The sequence below is a fragment of the Alosa sapidissima genome, chromosome 17 (assembly GCF_018492685.1).
Source record: "Alosa sapidissima isolate fAloSap1 chromosome 17, fAloSap1.pri, whole genome shotgun sequence".
Classification (NCBI taxonomy): domain Eukaryota; kingdom Metazoa; phylum Chordata; class Actinopteri; order Clupeiformes; family Clupeidae; genus Alosa; species Alosa sapidissima.
Genome location: NC_055973.1, coordinates 34,433,840 through 34,450,015, shown reverse-complemented (window position 1 = coordinate 34,450,015; position 16,176 = coordinate 34,433,840). Strand labels below are relative to the sequence as shown.

The 16,176-nt window shown below is 49.7% G+C and overlaps 1 protein-coding gene across 1 annotated transcript in view; it reads left to right on the top strand.

The window, feature by feature from the left end:
- Nucleotides 1–15,791, top strand: part of LOC121688292 (clusterin-like) — a 24,770-nt gene extending 8,979 nt beyond the window's left edge. Inside the window, exons 6-9 of the mRNA XM_042067775.1 lie at nucleotides 5,400–5,492; nucleotides 7,549–7,763; nucleotides 8,759–8,949; nucleotides 15,674–15,791. Coding sequence (XP_041923709.1) covers nucleotides 5,400–5,492; nucleotides 7,549–7,763; nucleotides 8,759–8,949; nucleotides 15,674–15,689 — 515 coding nt within the window. The 3' untranslated portion in view covers nucleotides 15,690–15,791. The remainder of the gene's footprint in view (nucleotides 1–5,399; nucleotides 5,493–7,548; nucleotides 7,764–8,758; nucleotides 8,950–15,673) is intronic.
- The last annotated feature ends 385 nt before the right edge of the window (nucleotides 15,792–16,176 follow it).

The window sequence follows — 16,176 nt, the reverse complement described above, 5'->3', positions numbered from 1 at the left end:
GATGGTGGAATCGGAATGCGGTGACATGACCCTTTGCGAAGGGTAGCGAGGCGGGTGGCGAGAATGCTTGAGGTAATGGGAAGGCGGGAGTCTTGGGGGACTGGATGTTGCCTACGGATACCTTTAATTAACAAGCCTATCCTGGTGTCGGAGAAGGGGCATTCGGAGCCGTGGGGGCGTTTGTAGAAGAAATGAATGCCAGCTAGGTAGACTCTAATGGAAGAAACTTTGATCCCGAGTGAAGTGTGGGCGTAGGTGATAAATGATGATATGGTGACTGCATCGAAACTGGGAAATGGTAGTGAGTGCTTTGCGTGGAACTGTTTGAAGCACGACCAAGCAGTCCAGTAGGACTGCATGGTCCTGGGTGCGAGGGCTTGAAGGCCTAGGTCGGCCGTGATGGGCTGAAGATAGCTGAGGGGGTAATTTATGGGAAGATGGTCTCCGAAAAGCTGGGGAGTGGAGTAGGGTACGGGTCCGCCTCTGGAGCCGAGCTTCTGAATCTCTGGAATTTAAGACGAGAGAGAGAGAGAGAGTCAGCAATTCCATTGTGGCAACCGGGGACGTGCGCGGCTCTTATAATAAGCTGGTAGCTGGCTGCTATCCAGATTAGACGCCTAATAAGAGGGGAAAGCGCAGGCGATTTTGAGCTCGAGTTATTAATGACGTGCACTACGGCTTCGTTGTCGCTGTGGATTATCACACTCTTGGAGGTCCACTCATTCCCCCAGGTAGGGCCGTGATGGCTACGGGGTAGAGTTCGAACACGGCTGACGATTCGTTTCCAGTTGTTAGCTCTCTGAACTCTAGTGGCCACGGGGATGCAACCAGCGCCCTTTGAAAAAGCCTCCGAAGCCTGTTGAGGGGGCTGCGTCGGTGTACAACTGGAGCTCTTCTGGAGATGATTGGCAGTCGTCGTAGAACATGCACAGACCATTCCATTCGTCTAAAACATCCTCCAGAGTTTGATATCGGCCAGACACTAGACATCTAGAGATACGACGTCTTCGAGAGATGGGGTTGCTGAGCGCAGTTTAGGAGATGCGAGATGAAAGGGCGGCCCTGGGGAATGAGTTGACTAGTGGACACTCGACCGCGCCGTGACTGGGGCTATTGCAGAGGGGACAAGATGGCTTAAGTCCTAGGAAAACGCGGTTATAGAGCTCCATATCGAGCGCGCCCCAGTAGGGGTTTTAGTTCCAGAGGCCGACTCTGGCAGCGCATTTTGCTGAAAACAGCCGGTGGTAGCCTACGTATGAAAATGAGCTCCACCGTAGGATACGGCTAGGCCGGCGATGATGGCCAGGTAGTCATTTAGCTTAGTCATTTGCGGCGACTGGAGAACACGAAACAGACGACTTCTGTGTAGTTGGTAAAAGCTACGGTGAACTCGGGAAATGACAGGGTTTTTGATGCTGGGCCAGAATTTTTTAGAGAAAACCAGTTCGCCGCAAACTAGATCCCGGTTATGAGAGGGAATAGGAAGGGAGGGAAGAATGGTAGAAAGGTCTACGTCTGCACCTGACAAGATGAGGTTCCTGGTGGACGCTGTGACGGGTGGTGGTTTGAATGCTGCAGCGTGAGGAGGCGGTGGCAGGGCCTGTGCTGTGGCTAAAGAATAGTTTTGCTGCCGGAACGGGACGTCGTGGTCCGAAGCACTCGCTGAGTGCTGATGACCCGCTGCTGCGGGCTGGTCTAGCGCCGAGCCGAGATGGGAAGGGAGAAAAGGGGGGAGGGAGGGAGCGGTCGCTGACGCGACCGGAAGGGGAGCAACCTGGGACAGGGTCGCGGGAAGTGGGACGGGGAAGGAAAGAGGGTTAGGGGGGAGTAGCGACGCTGTCGCTATCGGCGCCGACTGAGACCAGGTGCTCGCTAACTCATAAGAGAGATGGGGAGCTAGTGAGGTGACTCTTCGAGCTGACGCTTCGTGAGTTGAGGCGTGCTGTACAGACGTGGCTCCCGGAATGGAAAGGGGAGGGGGGAGAGGGGGGAGGGAGGGAGCAGTCGTCGGAACGACTGGAGGTGGGGCAGGCCTGGACCGAGTCCTGGCTAGGGGAGGTGGATGGGGGAGGGAAAGAAGGAGTGGGGGGAGTAGCGACGCTGTCGCTACCGGGGCCGTCTGGAGAAGTGGGGTTGGACCCGGAAATACGGCGGAGATGCGGCGGGAATGGGCCTGAGCCGCTGACGTGGCAGTGGCTGTGGCTGAAGCAGCGGAATGATACGCTCTGAAGCGTGTGGTGCCGGAAAGTGCTGTCGGCGTGCCCGGTTCGCGAGGTGGCTGGTGGTGTGTGCTTCGTCCGGCTGAATGGCCGGCGGAAGGAACCGCGTCGGGATGCCAGAAGGAGCAGCTTGCTTCCTGGTCTGGGGAGGAAAACAAAGTGAGGGAGCGGGAGGGCGAAAAGACCGGGTTATCCGACTGCGTTAGAAGGCGGAGGAGATGGAACTTCCTATCCGACATACGGAACGCGATGCCGCGGGAATGGAGAGTGCTGCGGATGCGAGCCACTGTCCAGTGGGTAGGGTCAACGCCTTGCTGGCGCTGGGTGGATTTCCAGTTCCATGAGAGCTGTCTTGTCAATGCGAACAATACGCAGACTGAATGATTTCGCGAACGTCGGAGCGTGTGACGTATGGAAAAGGAGGTCGGCTTAAATAGGCCTACCCTGCGGCGGCAGTGGGTGAGTTAATTGCTGTCAATCATCCCGAAGGCTCCACCCGAACTTTGTTTATAAAACATCATTTAGCAGCGCGCGCGCCATATTGTCAAAGTCCGGCCTTTTTAAAGGCAGCAAATCAAGTGCGGCCTTAACAAGCGCCAAAGCCACGCCTACAGGACCAAGGCCAAGCCTACAGGCGCTTGCAGGAGCAGCGGCAGCGCTCAGAGTCGTCACACACACACACACCCATATAAATACACACCCATATAAATACACGGTGACCGTGATTTGTTCAAGTAAGAGTTGTTCCTGGACCAACATTCTAATGACGGTCCTGGACCAACAACTCTTTAACCAATCACAGCCTTGTGATGTCATCAATGTGAGCCTTCTGCTTCTCCCATTGCCATTTTGAAATTTCCCTCCAGAAACAACCAGGGGATCACCAACTTGTATCTCAATACAGGTAGGTAAAAAAAAAAATCTAAGGTGCATATATTCAGATTCTCAGAATTATTTTATTTTACAATTATTTTACACACAAATATACAAGGACCTACCTGTATTGAGATACAAGTTATGGTAACCCACTGCTTGTGAAAGAAGGGGTGGGGGAGGGGGGCTTAACGTGAAAAAGCTTAATGTCCCAAAACGGCAACAAGTCATAATGGTAGGCTACAGGAAGTGGGGGGAGGGTATGGGATGACCAGAGCTGTCTTCGCTGTGCTATTCAGAAAGCATCTTCTATTGTCTTTCCAGGCACACACAGCTCGTTACCATATAGCCTATCGAGTGCCTTAACAGATAGGCTCTGCTCTTGGGTTTGGCCTCACAGTGAACTCAACCCTTTTGTTGCTTGCAGTTTGTTAAATAAAGCGATGCAGATTACATTATTTATTTCTGATTAATTGCATCTTTTGATATCTTTTGCAACATCTGCTTGTTAGGCTGGCCTACTGTCCTGTACAGGTAAATGTTCAACAATTGCTGGTGTAGGCCTACAGGCTATAATCAATTAGGGACTGTTCCTTATTTATTTAAGGGGCTACCGGAGGAGTTTTGGGAGCGTTAGTCAAAAAAGACGTGACCCTCCCTCGCCAGCAAGAATTTTTTCTATGACCTTCCAAAGTGATTGAGAAAAAACGCATGACTCTCCCTAGTCCCAACAATTTATTGATGCCTTCTGTAGGCTACTGGGTCAATTTGGGAGCTTGCATGCTACGACACCTTCCTTGAAATGCCTTGAAAGGGCTGTCGTTTGCACAATTTCACAAATAATCACCGGGACCGAAACAAGCTGTCAACTTTTCCCGGGTTCTTTTAACTGCATTTTAGTAGCCTAAGTATAAGTATATAAGTATATATACTTTTTTGATCCCGTGAGGGAAATTTGGTCTCTGCATTTAACCCAATCGGTGAATTAGTGAAACACAAACAGCACACAGTGAACACACAGTGAGGTGAAGCACACACTAATCCCGGCGCAGTGAGCTGCCTGCTTCAACGGCGGCACTCGGGGAGCAGTGAGGGGTTAGGTGCCTTGCTCAAGGGCACTTCAGCCGCGGCCCACTGGTCGGGGCTCGAACCGGCAACCCGACGGTTACAAGTCCAGAGTGCTAACCAGTGGGCCACGGCTGCCCTTATGAGGAGCAATATGAGTCCTCTTGTTGCTTTGATATCTTTTTCGTTGTCGTTTGAACGTCGGCAAGCAGGCATGTTGCGGTTGCAATTTAAGTGAAATTTCTACAGTAGGCCTACAACATGCAACATGCTTGTTAGGCTGGGCTACTGTCTTGTACAGGTAAATGTTCAACAATTGCTGGTGTGCAGGCTATAATCAATTAGCTAAATCATTTGTCCAGCTGTTTAAAAAAAATGTTGTGCTACATTCAAACGCAAAAGGTGCTTTGATAGGCTATCTTTTTCGTTTGAACGTCGGCAAGCAGGCATGCTACGGTTGCAATGAATGAGGATAATTGGTTTTATCTGCGGATTTATTTTTTGCATTATTTTGAATATGAGTCGCTCCAGTCTCAACAGCACGTCTACTTTTTCCACACACATCTCAGTTCTAACACACATCCCCTCTCGCTTTCTCTCTCTCCATCCCTGCACACGGGGCTTTCTTAAAGGAGCTGCACCATTTTACAACAATTGCATCTACATTTTCATATTAGAATGTTTTGTCTGTTTAAGTGTAAGCTTAAACTATGGCTCACTGCGTCATGGAAGCAGTTAAGTCAAAAATAGTAGTGGCAGAACTCCCAAGTGACACCTTGTGGTTGTTTGTGTCAACTGCAGTTTGTGCCATTTCTGCCGTCCAAACTTAACTAGGACCCACTGTACAGACACAAACACACATACAGACACACCTCCATATAAATACACACACATACACACACACACACCTCCATAAAAATACACACATGCACCCATATAAATACACACACACACAGACACTCACACACACAGACACACAGAGGCCTATATAAATACACACACACACACACACATATAAATACACACACACACACAGAGGCAGAGTAATGTGGAGTCCTTTTGTGGGGGGGTGGGGGAGGTGCGATATATTAACGGTAAATAGTCATACACAAACACACACACACACACAGCCAAACAGACACACACACACATACACATAAACACACACACACACACACAGCCAAACAGACACACACACAGACAGCCAGACAGACAACGACTAATGTGGAGTCTTGTGTTTAGGGGGGTCGCTATGCCGACAGCTGCGCAGACAGCCGGCCAACTGCTGGAGGCTGCAGGAACGATGCATCAGCTGCAGACATGCCCTCCGCACAGGTGTGTGTGTGTGTGTGTGTACATGTGTGTGTGTGTGTGTACATGTGTGTGTGTACATGTGTGTGTGTGTGTGTGTGTGTGTGTGTGTGTAAGTGACACGTGTGTGTGTGTGTGTGTGTGTGTGTGTGTGTGTCGCCCTCCGCACAGGTGTGTGTGTGTGAGAGTAGAATGCATATCGTAGTGTCTTATGGTCATAATTAGAATTGCAGAACATTTCTCTGCTGGGGCTCGTTTCTAGAAAGCGTCGTTGGCTAACTTCCGTTGCAACCTTGGTAGTTTGCTCCGTCATTCTTGGATTTGGTGTTTCTAGAAAAGGAAGTTCGAACTCTCCATCGCAAACAAGGACGCAAAGTTTGGTCGTTTGAACTACTGCCCCTGGGCAGTCGCACTTGTATCGTTCCTTGGTGTCCTGAGTGCCTAAAGTCCTGTAGTTTTATTTTGATTAAGAGACTGACTCCCCTACTTGGCTCATTCTTGCTATTTATGTTAATTTGAGTATTGCCTTGCTTTTTGATAAGCTAGTATTATAATCTTCACATACTCTTAAAATCAGCGCAGTGATAAATGGTGTAGTGGCTAAAGTAGGTGACTTGTTATCCCAGCGTTGTAGGTTTGATTTTCTTATGATGTGAGATTGTCCTCTTGTTTCTCGCTGTAGAGTAACAGATACATAAATATGTTACGAGTCCATGTCAAAGTAGGGAGAGCATAACATAAACGAATTCACCAGAGTCCGGTTGTGCGGGGAAAATGTAACAATTTAATGCAAAGGAACAATTTAGAACGAATTACCAAACTAAAACATGGCGATTACAAAGACCAAAGGAAAAACACAAAAAGAAAGACCTCACGCTTACTGTCTTGTTCGGAGGAAGCTTGCCTGACTCCCGACCGAGTGAACACAAAAGAAAAAGTGAGTCTTCCGTGCCACTTCATAAATACACTAACTAACTACCCTAAGAACGTGCTGGAAATCTAAACTAATCGCCATGAATCAACTTATATAGACATATATTTACATTTAAAGACCTAAAGCTAAACAATAAAGTTTAACACTTTAAACTAAAGTAGCGCGCCCAGTATGTCGTCCGCAAGAAGGACAAGCCGAGATAAAGAGAGATCGACATCTTGGGATAGGGGCGGTATAAGTACTGGAGGGTGGTGCCAGCCATTACGCATCATCCGCGTCCATAGCGCAAACACCGAAACTCCGCCTATAGGAGAAACATAAACAAGGGAGAGAGAGCGATGCAGGCCCTGCGTCACACCCCCACCCTTCAATGGTCAAAACCTATTGTTGTGTCTCGTAGGCCTACTACTCAGAGGTGAAAAGAAGAGATAGGATGTGAACTCCGGCCGAGCGCGCAGTGCACCAACGCGCTGTCGTTAAGCCACGAGACAGTTGATAAATTATGCGATACCCAGAAATTCGTCCAGGCTATATATTTTTTCCAACATAGACATTTAACACAAATAATGACTCATATTGGTCGGCTTAAGTTAACTGTTTTATATGCTTGCAATAGGTTTAGGTTTTTGCTGATGGCAATGACAATGCTAGCATTAATCAGGGTTGAATTAGAAAAATGTCGACATAGGCCGTGGCAAAAAATTTATAGGGGGTGGGGTATTACACGTTGCCACTGTTTCCAGCAATAACTTTGGTGTTCGAATGTCGGAGGTAGCGAATTGCAACACAGGTACGATGCTTTCTGGAAACAGATGTAATAGTGTTGCTAACTTTTCTAGAAATTACCCCCTGGTAAACATGTCTCATGTCCCTGTGTGTGTGTGCGTGCGTGCGTGCGTGCGTGCGTGTGTGTGTGTGTGTGAGAGTATGAGTGTGTGTGTGCGTGCGTGTGTGCGTGCGTGTGTGTGTGTGTGCGCGTGTGTGCGTGGGTGTGTGTGTGCGTGTGTGTCTGTGAGTGGTGTGTGTGTGTGTGTGTGTGTGCGTGTGTGTGTGGGTGGGTGTGTGTGTTTGTGCGCGTGTATGCGTGTGTGTCTGTGAGTGGTGTGTGTGTGTGTATGTGTGTGTGGGTGTGTGTGTGTGTGTTAGAGTGTCCTGGTGTGTCGCAGCAGTACGGGGAGCTGCAGGAGCTGGTCCTGCTGGTGAACGCGTCGCGGCGTCAGTGTTCCGAGGTGACGCAAGTGGTGCTGAGGCACGTGGAACACACCCTCCTCTGGGCCAATCAGATGACGGCAAAACACGCCTGGGTCACCCACATCACCAACAGCACCAGCGCTCCCAAACACATCTTCAGCATCAGCAAGGTGCACACACACACACACACCAACCTCACACACACACATACATGCACACACACACCACTCACACACCACTCACACACACACACACCACTCACACACACACCACTCACACACACACACATTCACACCAACCTCACACACACAGATAGACACACACACACACACACCAACCACACACACACACCAACCTCACACACACACACATGCACACACACACACACCACTCACACACACACACATGCACACACACCACTCACATACACACACACACCACTCACACCAACCTCAGACACACACACCACTCACACACACCAACCTCACACACACACAGGGTCATAACACCTCACACACACACCTTCAGCATCACACACACACCTTTAGCATCACACACACACACACACACCTATCTCACACACACACCTTCAGCATGAAGGCTTCTTGAATTTCCCCTGGGGATCAATAAAGTATCTATCTATCTATCTAGCATCACACACACACACCTATCTCACACACAAACGTCAGCAAGGTGCACACACACACACCACTCACACACACACACACCTACCTCACACACACACCTTCAGCATCAGCAAGGTGCACACACACACACACCACTCACACACACACACCCTCCCCACACACACCTGTCATCTCCACACCTGTCCCTCACCCTGCCGCAGCACCTCTAGCCCCTCCCTCATAGCATCTATAGCCCCTCCCTCATATCACATCTAGCCCCTCCCCCGTGGTACATTTAGCCCCTCCCCCCTAGCACATATAGTCCCTCCCCATGGTACATTTAACCCCTCCCCCATATCACATCTAGCCCCTCCCTCACCTTGCTGCAGCACATCTAGCCCCTCCCCCATGGCTCCTCTAGCCCATCCTCCATAACACATCTAGCTCCTCCTTCATCCTCTCTCTCTAACTCTCCTCTCTCACCTCCTGTTCTGACCAATAGCTGGCTCTTGTTCTGATGTTCCTGTTCTGACCAATAGCTGGCTCTTGGGGGCGGTGACCTATCGGACGGATCAGTATCGGAGGCGTGGCAGGTGGAGGCGTGTCTATTGGACTCTCCACCAATCCCCATGTCTGTCCCCGCCCAGCTGGACCCCGTTGACCCCGCCTTCATCAACTACGTCACACAAGAGGCCCTGGAGGTCTTTAAGAACTCAATCCCTACAGAGAGGTATGCCCACACACACACACACACACAAGAGGCCCTGGAGGTCTTTAAGAACTCAATCCCTACAGCGAGGTATGCCCACACACACACACACACACAAGAGGCCCTGGAGGTCTTTAAGAACTCAATCCCTACAGAGAGGTATGCCCACACACACACACACACACAAGAGGCCCTGGAGGTCTTTAAGAACTCAATCCCTACAGCGAGGTATGCCCACACACACACACACACACAAGAGGCCCTGGAGGTCTTTAAGAACTCAATCCCTACAGAGAGGTATGCCCACACACACACACACACACAAGAGGCCCTGGAGGTCTTTAAGAACTCAATCCCTACAGAGAGGTATGCCCACACACACACACACACACAAGAGGCCCTGGAGGTCTTTAAGAACTCAATCCCTACAGAGAGGTATGCCCACACACACACACACACACAAGAGGCCCTGGAGGTCTTTAAGAACTCAATCCCTACAGCGAGGTATGCCCACACACACACACACACAAACACTCACTCACACACACACACATACACACACACACACACTCACACACACACTCACTCACACACACACACACACACACTCACACACACACTGTCACACACACACACACACACTCACACACACATACACACACACACACTCTCACTCGGTTGGTTTGACACTTATTGATGATTGACGGTACAGGGGCCAGTAAGGGGCCAATGAGATTTCAGATGGGGCCTGGGCCCCTGTGGCACCGCCCCTAGAACAGCCCCTGCTCAAATACATAGAGCAAAAACTATATCTAGAACATACAGAGCAAAAACTATATCTAGAACATACAGAGCAAAAACTGGTAGCATAAGTATAAGTATATATACTCTTTTGATCCCTATATAAGTATAAGTATATATACTCTTTTGATCCCTATATAAGTATAAGTATGTATACTCTTTTTAATCCATTGAGGGAAATTTGGTCCGGCAACCCTCCGGTTACAAGTCTGAAGCGCTAACCAGTAGGCCACAGCTGCCCCAAAATATGGAACATTTTCATATGGAGTGAATATAGATTAGATTAGTGTCTGTTAGATTAGATGTTTATTAGATATAGGGCTGTATTACGCACCATGACAAATGACGTAAAACTCGTTTTCCACCCGGCGCAAAGTTTAATTCCTTATTTTGCATGTTTATTTTTTAAACAATGTATAAGTATAAGTATAAGTATATATACTCTTTTGATCCCGTAAGGGAAATTTGGTCTCTGCATTTATCCCAATCCGTGAATTAGTGAAACACACTCAGCACACAGTGAAGTGAAGCACACACTAATCCCAACACAGTGAGCTGCCTGCTACAGCGGTAGTGACCAAGCGCATTGTCTAAAAATCGCTATTGTACACTACCTAAAACGCATTACGCCACTGACCAAGAGAAACCTGGTCAGAAGTCTATTGCGAGTTGTTTATATGTTATTTGAAGAGCGCATTGTCAACAGTCATATTGGCGGGTGCACAACGCACCATCCCTCTATCATCCATGAACGCACACCAGCGTACGTCCATGCACACGTCTGTGGTCAAAATTACTCCAAGACAACTGGTGTGAGACTGCAGCTTTATTCACGACGCCAGGAGCATGTTACACACATGAAATGTCAAAGTAACAAGCCCACACATCTGTGGGTGAAGCCAACTCTTATACCTTACCCCACACCCATGGAAAATCACAAGTTGTCACCCTCCATTAATCACTTAACCATCTGGTATTTTAACAGAGATAAGAAATGTTTACGACCCCACTTAACCATCTGGTATTTTAACAAAGATAAGAAATGTTTACGACCCCCCATCCTGAGGGTTACCCACAGTTCGGTGACACAGGGGTTAATTTAACTAAACATTCCAACATAGGAGTTTCGGAAAACACAAGGGTCAGAGTTAGGAGATGACAATTAGATTTCACTACATGTATATAAGGTATACTCAACATTCAATGAGAAAAATAAAAATTATCCCACACGTCCATGCAAACATTACAAATTGCACGATTGAATTGCATAATTAGAATAAATATATTATGAAATACTGTACATCTCATGATGAGTAGTTATTCACCATCATTTGCAAATTGGTATTTAAATGATGTTTTATAAACAAAGTTCGGGTGGAGCCTTCGGGATGATTGACAGCAATTAACTCACCCACTGCCGCCGCAGGGTAGGCCTATTTAAGCCGACCTCCTTTTCCATACGTCACACGCTCCGACGTTCGCGAAATCATTCAGTCTGCGTATCGTTCGCATTGACAAGACAGCTCTCATGGAACTGGAAATCCACCCAGCGCCAGCAAGGCGTTGACCCTACCCACTGGACAGTGGCTCGCATCCGCAGCACTCTCCATTCCAGCGGCATCGCGATGCCGCATGTCGGATAGGAAGTTCCATCTCCTCCGCCTTCTAACGCAGTCGGATAACCCGGTCTTTTCGCCCTCCCGCTCCCTCACTTTGTTTTCCTCCCCAGACCAGGAAGCAAGCTGCTCCTTCTGGCATCCCGACGCGGTTCCTTCCGCCGGCCATTCAGCCGGACGAAGCACACACCACCAGCCACCTCGCGAACCGGGCACGCCGACAGCACTTTCCGGCACCACACGCTTCAGAGCGTATCATTCCGCTGCTTCAGCCACAGCCACTGCCACGTCAGCGGCTCAGGCCCATTCCCGCCGGATCTCCGCCGTATTTCCGGGTCCAGCCCCACTTTTCCAGACGGCCCCGGTAGCGACAGCGTCGCTACTCCCCCCCCCCACTCCTTCTTTCCCTCCCCCATCCACCTCCCCTAGCCAGGACTCGGTCCAGGCCTGCCCCACCTCCAGTCGTTCCGACGACTGCTCCCTCCCTCCCCCCTCTCCCCCTCCCCTTTCCATCCCGGGAGCCACGTCTGTACAGCACGCCTCAACTCACGAAGCGTCAGCTCGAAGAGTCACCTCACTAGCTCCCCATCTCTCTTATGAGTTAGCGAGCACCTGGTCTCAGCCGGCGCCGATAGCGACAGCGTCGCTACTCCCCCCTAACCCTCTTTCCTTCCCCGTCCCACTTCCCGCGACCCTGTCCCAGGTTGCTCCCCTTCCGGTCGCGTCAGCGACCGCTCCCTCCCTCCCCCCTTTTCTCCCTTCCCATCTCTTCCCCGGCTCCGCGCTAGACCAGCCCGCAGCAGCGGGTCATCAGCACTCCGCGAGTGCTTCGGACCACGACGTCCCGTTCCGGCAGCAAAACTATTCTTTAGCCACAGCACAGGCCCTGCCACCGCCTCCTCACGCTGCAGCATTCGAACCACCACCCGTCACAGCGCCCACCAGGAACCTCATCTTGTCAGGTGCAGACGTAGACCTTTCTACCATTCTTCCCTCCCTTCCTATTCCCTCTCATAACCGGGATCTAGTTTGCGGCGAACTGGTTTTTCTCTAAAAAAAAAAAAAAAAAAAATTCTGGCCCAGCATCAAAAAAACCCTGTCATTTCCCGAGTTCACCATAGCTTTTGCCAACTACACAGAAGTCGTCTGTTTCGTGTTCTCCAGTCGACGCAGATGACTAAGCTAAATGACTACCCGGCCATCATCGCCGGCCTAGCCGTATCCTACGGTGGAGCTCATTTTCATACGTAGGCTACCACCGGCTGTTTTCAGCAAAATGCGCTGCCAGAGTCGGCCTCTGGAACTAAAACCCCTACTGGGGCGCGCTCGATATGGAGCTCCATAACCGCGTTTTCCTAGGACTTAAGCCATCTTGTCCCCTCTGCAATAGCCCCAGTCACGGCGCGGTCGAGTGTCCACTAGTCAACTCATTCCCCAGGGCCGCCCTTTCATCTCGCATCTCCTAAACTGCGCTCAGCAACCCCATCTCTCGAAGACGTCGTATCTCTAGATGCCCAGTGTCTGGCCGATATCAAACTATGGAGGATGTTTTAGACGAATGGAATGGTCTGTGCACGTTCTACGACGACTGCCAATCATCTCCAGAAGAGCTCCAGTCGTACACCGACGCAGCCCCCTCAACAGGCTTCGGAGGCTTTTTCAAAGGGCGCTGGTTTGCATCCCCGTGGCCACTAGAGTTCAGAGAGCTAACAACTGGAAACGAATCGTCAGCCGTGTTCGAACTCTACCCCGTAGCCATCACGGCCCTACCTGGGGGAATGAGCGGACCTCCAAGAGTGATAATCCACAGCGACAACGAAGCCGTAGTGCACGTCATTAATAACTCGAGCTCAAAATCGCCTGCGCTTTCCCCTCTTATTAGGCGTCTAATCTGGATAGCAGCCAGCTACCAGCTTATTATAAGAGCCGCGCACGTCCCCGGTTGCCACAATGGAATTGCTGACTCTCTCTCTCGTCTTAAATTCCAGAGATTCAGAAGCTCGGCTCCAGAGGCGGACCCGTACCCTACTCCACTCCCCAGCTTTTCGGAGACCATCTTCCCATAAACCACCCCCTCAGCTATCTTCAGCCCATCACAGCCGACCAAGCCCTTCATGCCCTCGCACCCAGGACCATGCAGTCCTACCGGACTGCTTGGTCGTGCTTCAAACAGTTCCACGCAAAGCACTCACTACCATTTACCAGTTTCGATGCAGTCACCATATCATCATCACCTACGCCCACACTTCACTCGGGATCAAAGTTTCTTCCATTAGAGTCTACCTAGCTGGCATTCATTTCTTCTACAAACGCTCCCACGGCTCCGAATGCCCCTTCTCCGACACCAGGATAGGCTTGTTAATTAAAGGTATCCGTAGGCAACATCCAGTCCCCCAAGACTCCCGCCTTCCCATTACCTCAAGCATTCTCGCCACCCGCCTCGCTACCCTTCGCAAAGGGTCATGTCACCGCATTCCGATTCCACCATCTCCGTTATGTTTCTACCGGCCTTTTTGGGCTGCTGAGATGTAGCGAGTTTACATGCCCTTCGTCTCTCTTCATTCCCGATGTCCACCCGTGCATCGCAGATCTAGAGCAGCTAGACCAAGACACCATTCGATTTACCATCAAACAGAGTAAAACCGATCAGTCCCGAAAAGGACACTCCATATCCATTTAACTCCGCCTCAGATCTTCAGCCTTTCCAATACCTATCTCACTACATCTCATATCGGTCAGCTCAAGCTTCGTCTACTAGCCCGCCCTTCGTGTCAGACGAAGGGCTACCCATCACTCGCCACAGATTCCAGACACTCTTAAAAACCATTCTAGTCAAATCTGGTTTTCCCGCGGATCGCTACTCCGCACACTCCTTCAGGATAGGAGCTGCCACAACAGCTGCGCTCAACGGCTTATCGGAGCAACAAATTTAAATACTGGGCCGTTGGTCCTCGGATGCCTACCAGTCTTACATCCGCTCCAATCTAGCGGATTTACGACTCGCTCAGCAAGCACTTATGTAGTTGGTAGCGGCCTTTCTCTGTGATCTTTTGGGGTGCAAGCGGTCATCGCTCTATCGCGATATCCGCTCCAGGCACTCCAGGACCACGGACAGCTACCTTGCCAAACACGCACTTCTCCCATACATTCTAGTCTAGCTGAGGCAATCATATAGAAGGGCGAACTAGTGAAATGATGTTTTATAAACAAAGTTCGGGTGGAGCCTTCGGGATGATTGACAGCAATTAACTCACCCACTGCCGCCGCAGGGTAGGCCTATTTAAGCCGACCTCCTTTTCCATACGTCACACGCTCCGACGTTCGCGAAATCATCCCCCCTCCTCCCCCTACTCCTCCATTTCACCAATTGCCCTGTTACTCATCCTCCTTACACAGGGGGGTGCAAGCGGTCATCGCTCTATCGCGATATCCGCTCCAGGCACTCCAGGACCACGGACAGCTACCTTGCCAAACACGCACTTCTCCCATACATTCTAGTCTAGCTGAGGCAATCATATAGAAGGGCGAACTAGTGAATTGGCGGTTAAAAGTGATTAGGGGAGAGGCGAGAGACACGTATGGAGCACAGCTGAAGACGCACTGTCACGAGATATAAGCAACTCCTCTGCAGGATAAATGTTGTTTAGTTCAGTCATTTGAGCAATATTAGGGTAAGTGTTGCTTTCTTCCAGCCTATGTTTTCGATGGTAACCCATTGTCAGTCAATAATGAAAGTAACTTACTGCATATAACTGTCTTGTCGTTGACTGACACCATGGTGAAGTTAGTTTCACTTTGCCAATGAGTTCAAATAATAGACGAGTGCAAATGTGTGAAGGCTATGCTAGGTTTTAGTAAAGAATGGTTTAATGGAATGACTATTCTATACGGTCTCGCAAGCAGCCTCCTTCAAATGCGCCGTTGACTGTCAAAATACCGATGCATTCATTGCGCTTTGCGCCGTTAAAGGGAATGACAGATGTCATTCTCATTGGTTTAAATGATGTTACACCCCAAACACAGCCATGACTGATTAAGAAACCTAGGAACAACTTGTTGCGCCATGTGCTTGACGTTTGATAATGAAAACATTCTCAATGTGGACTGGACATCCTACTAAATTTGAATAAGCTTTTGACGAGTGACGATGCACTTTAGACTGTCATGATAGGGCCCATTGTCTGTTAGATTAGATGTGTATTAGATAGAGTCCGTTAGATTAGATGTGTATTAGATATAGTCTGTTAGATTAGACGTGTATGAGTGTCCGTTAGATTAGATGAATTTGAGCTGCTGGTGTCATGAGTGTCCTCTGCTTCTCTCTACAGGCCGGACCATGAATGAAGAGCACCTGCAAACACACACACGCACACACACACACACACACACTTGAGTGTCAGAACATGGCTGCTACACACACACTCTCCTGACAGACAAGTCTAAGAACACGCCGCCACACACACACACACACACACACACACACACACACACACTCTCCTCCTGACAGACAAGTCTAAGAACACGGCACGCACACTCACACATATCTATATATGTAGTATATATAGTCTTTTGATCCCGTGAGGGAAATTTGGTCTCTGCATCCCAATCCGTGAATTAGTGAAACACACTCAACACACAGTGAGGTGAAGCACACACTAATCCTGACGCAGTGAGCTGCCTGCTACAGCGGCGCTCGGGGAGCAGTGAGGGGTTAGGTGCCTTGCTCAAGGGCACTTCAGCCGTTTCTACTGGTCGGGGTTCAAACCGACAACCCTCCGGTTACAAGTCCGAAGCTAACCAGTAGGCCACGACTGCCCAGACAAGTCTAAGA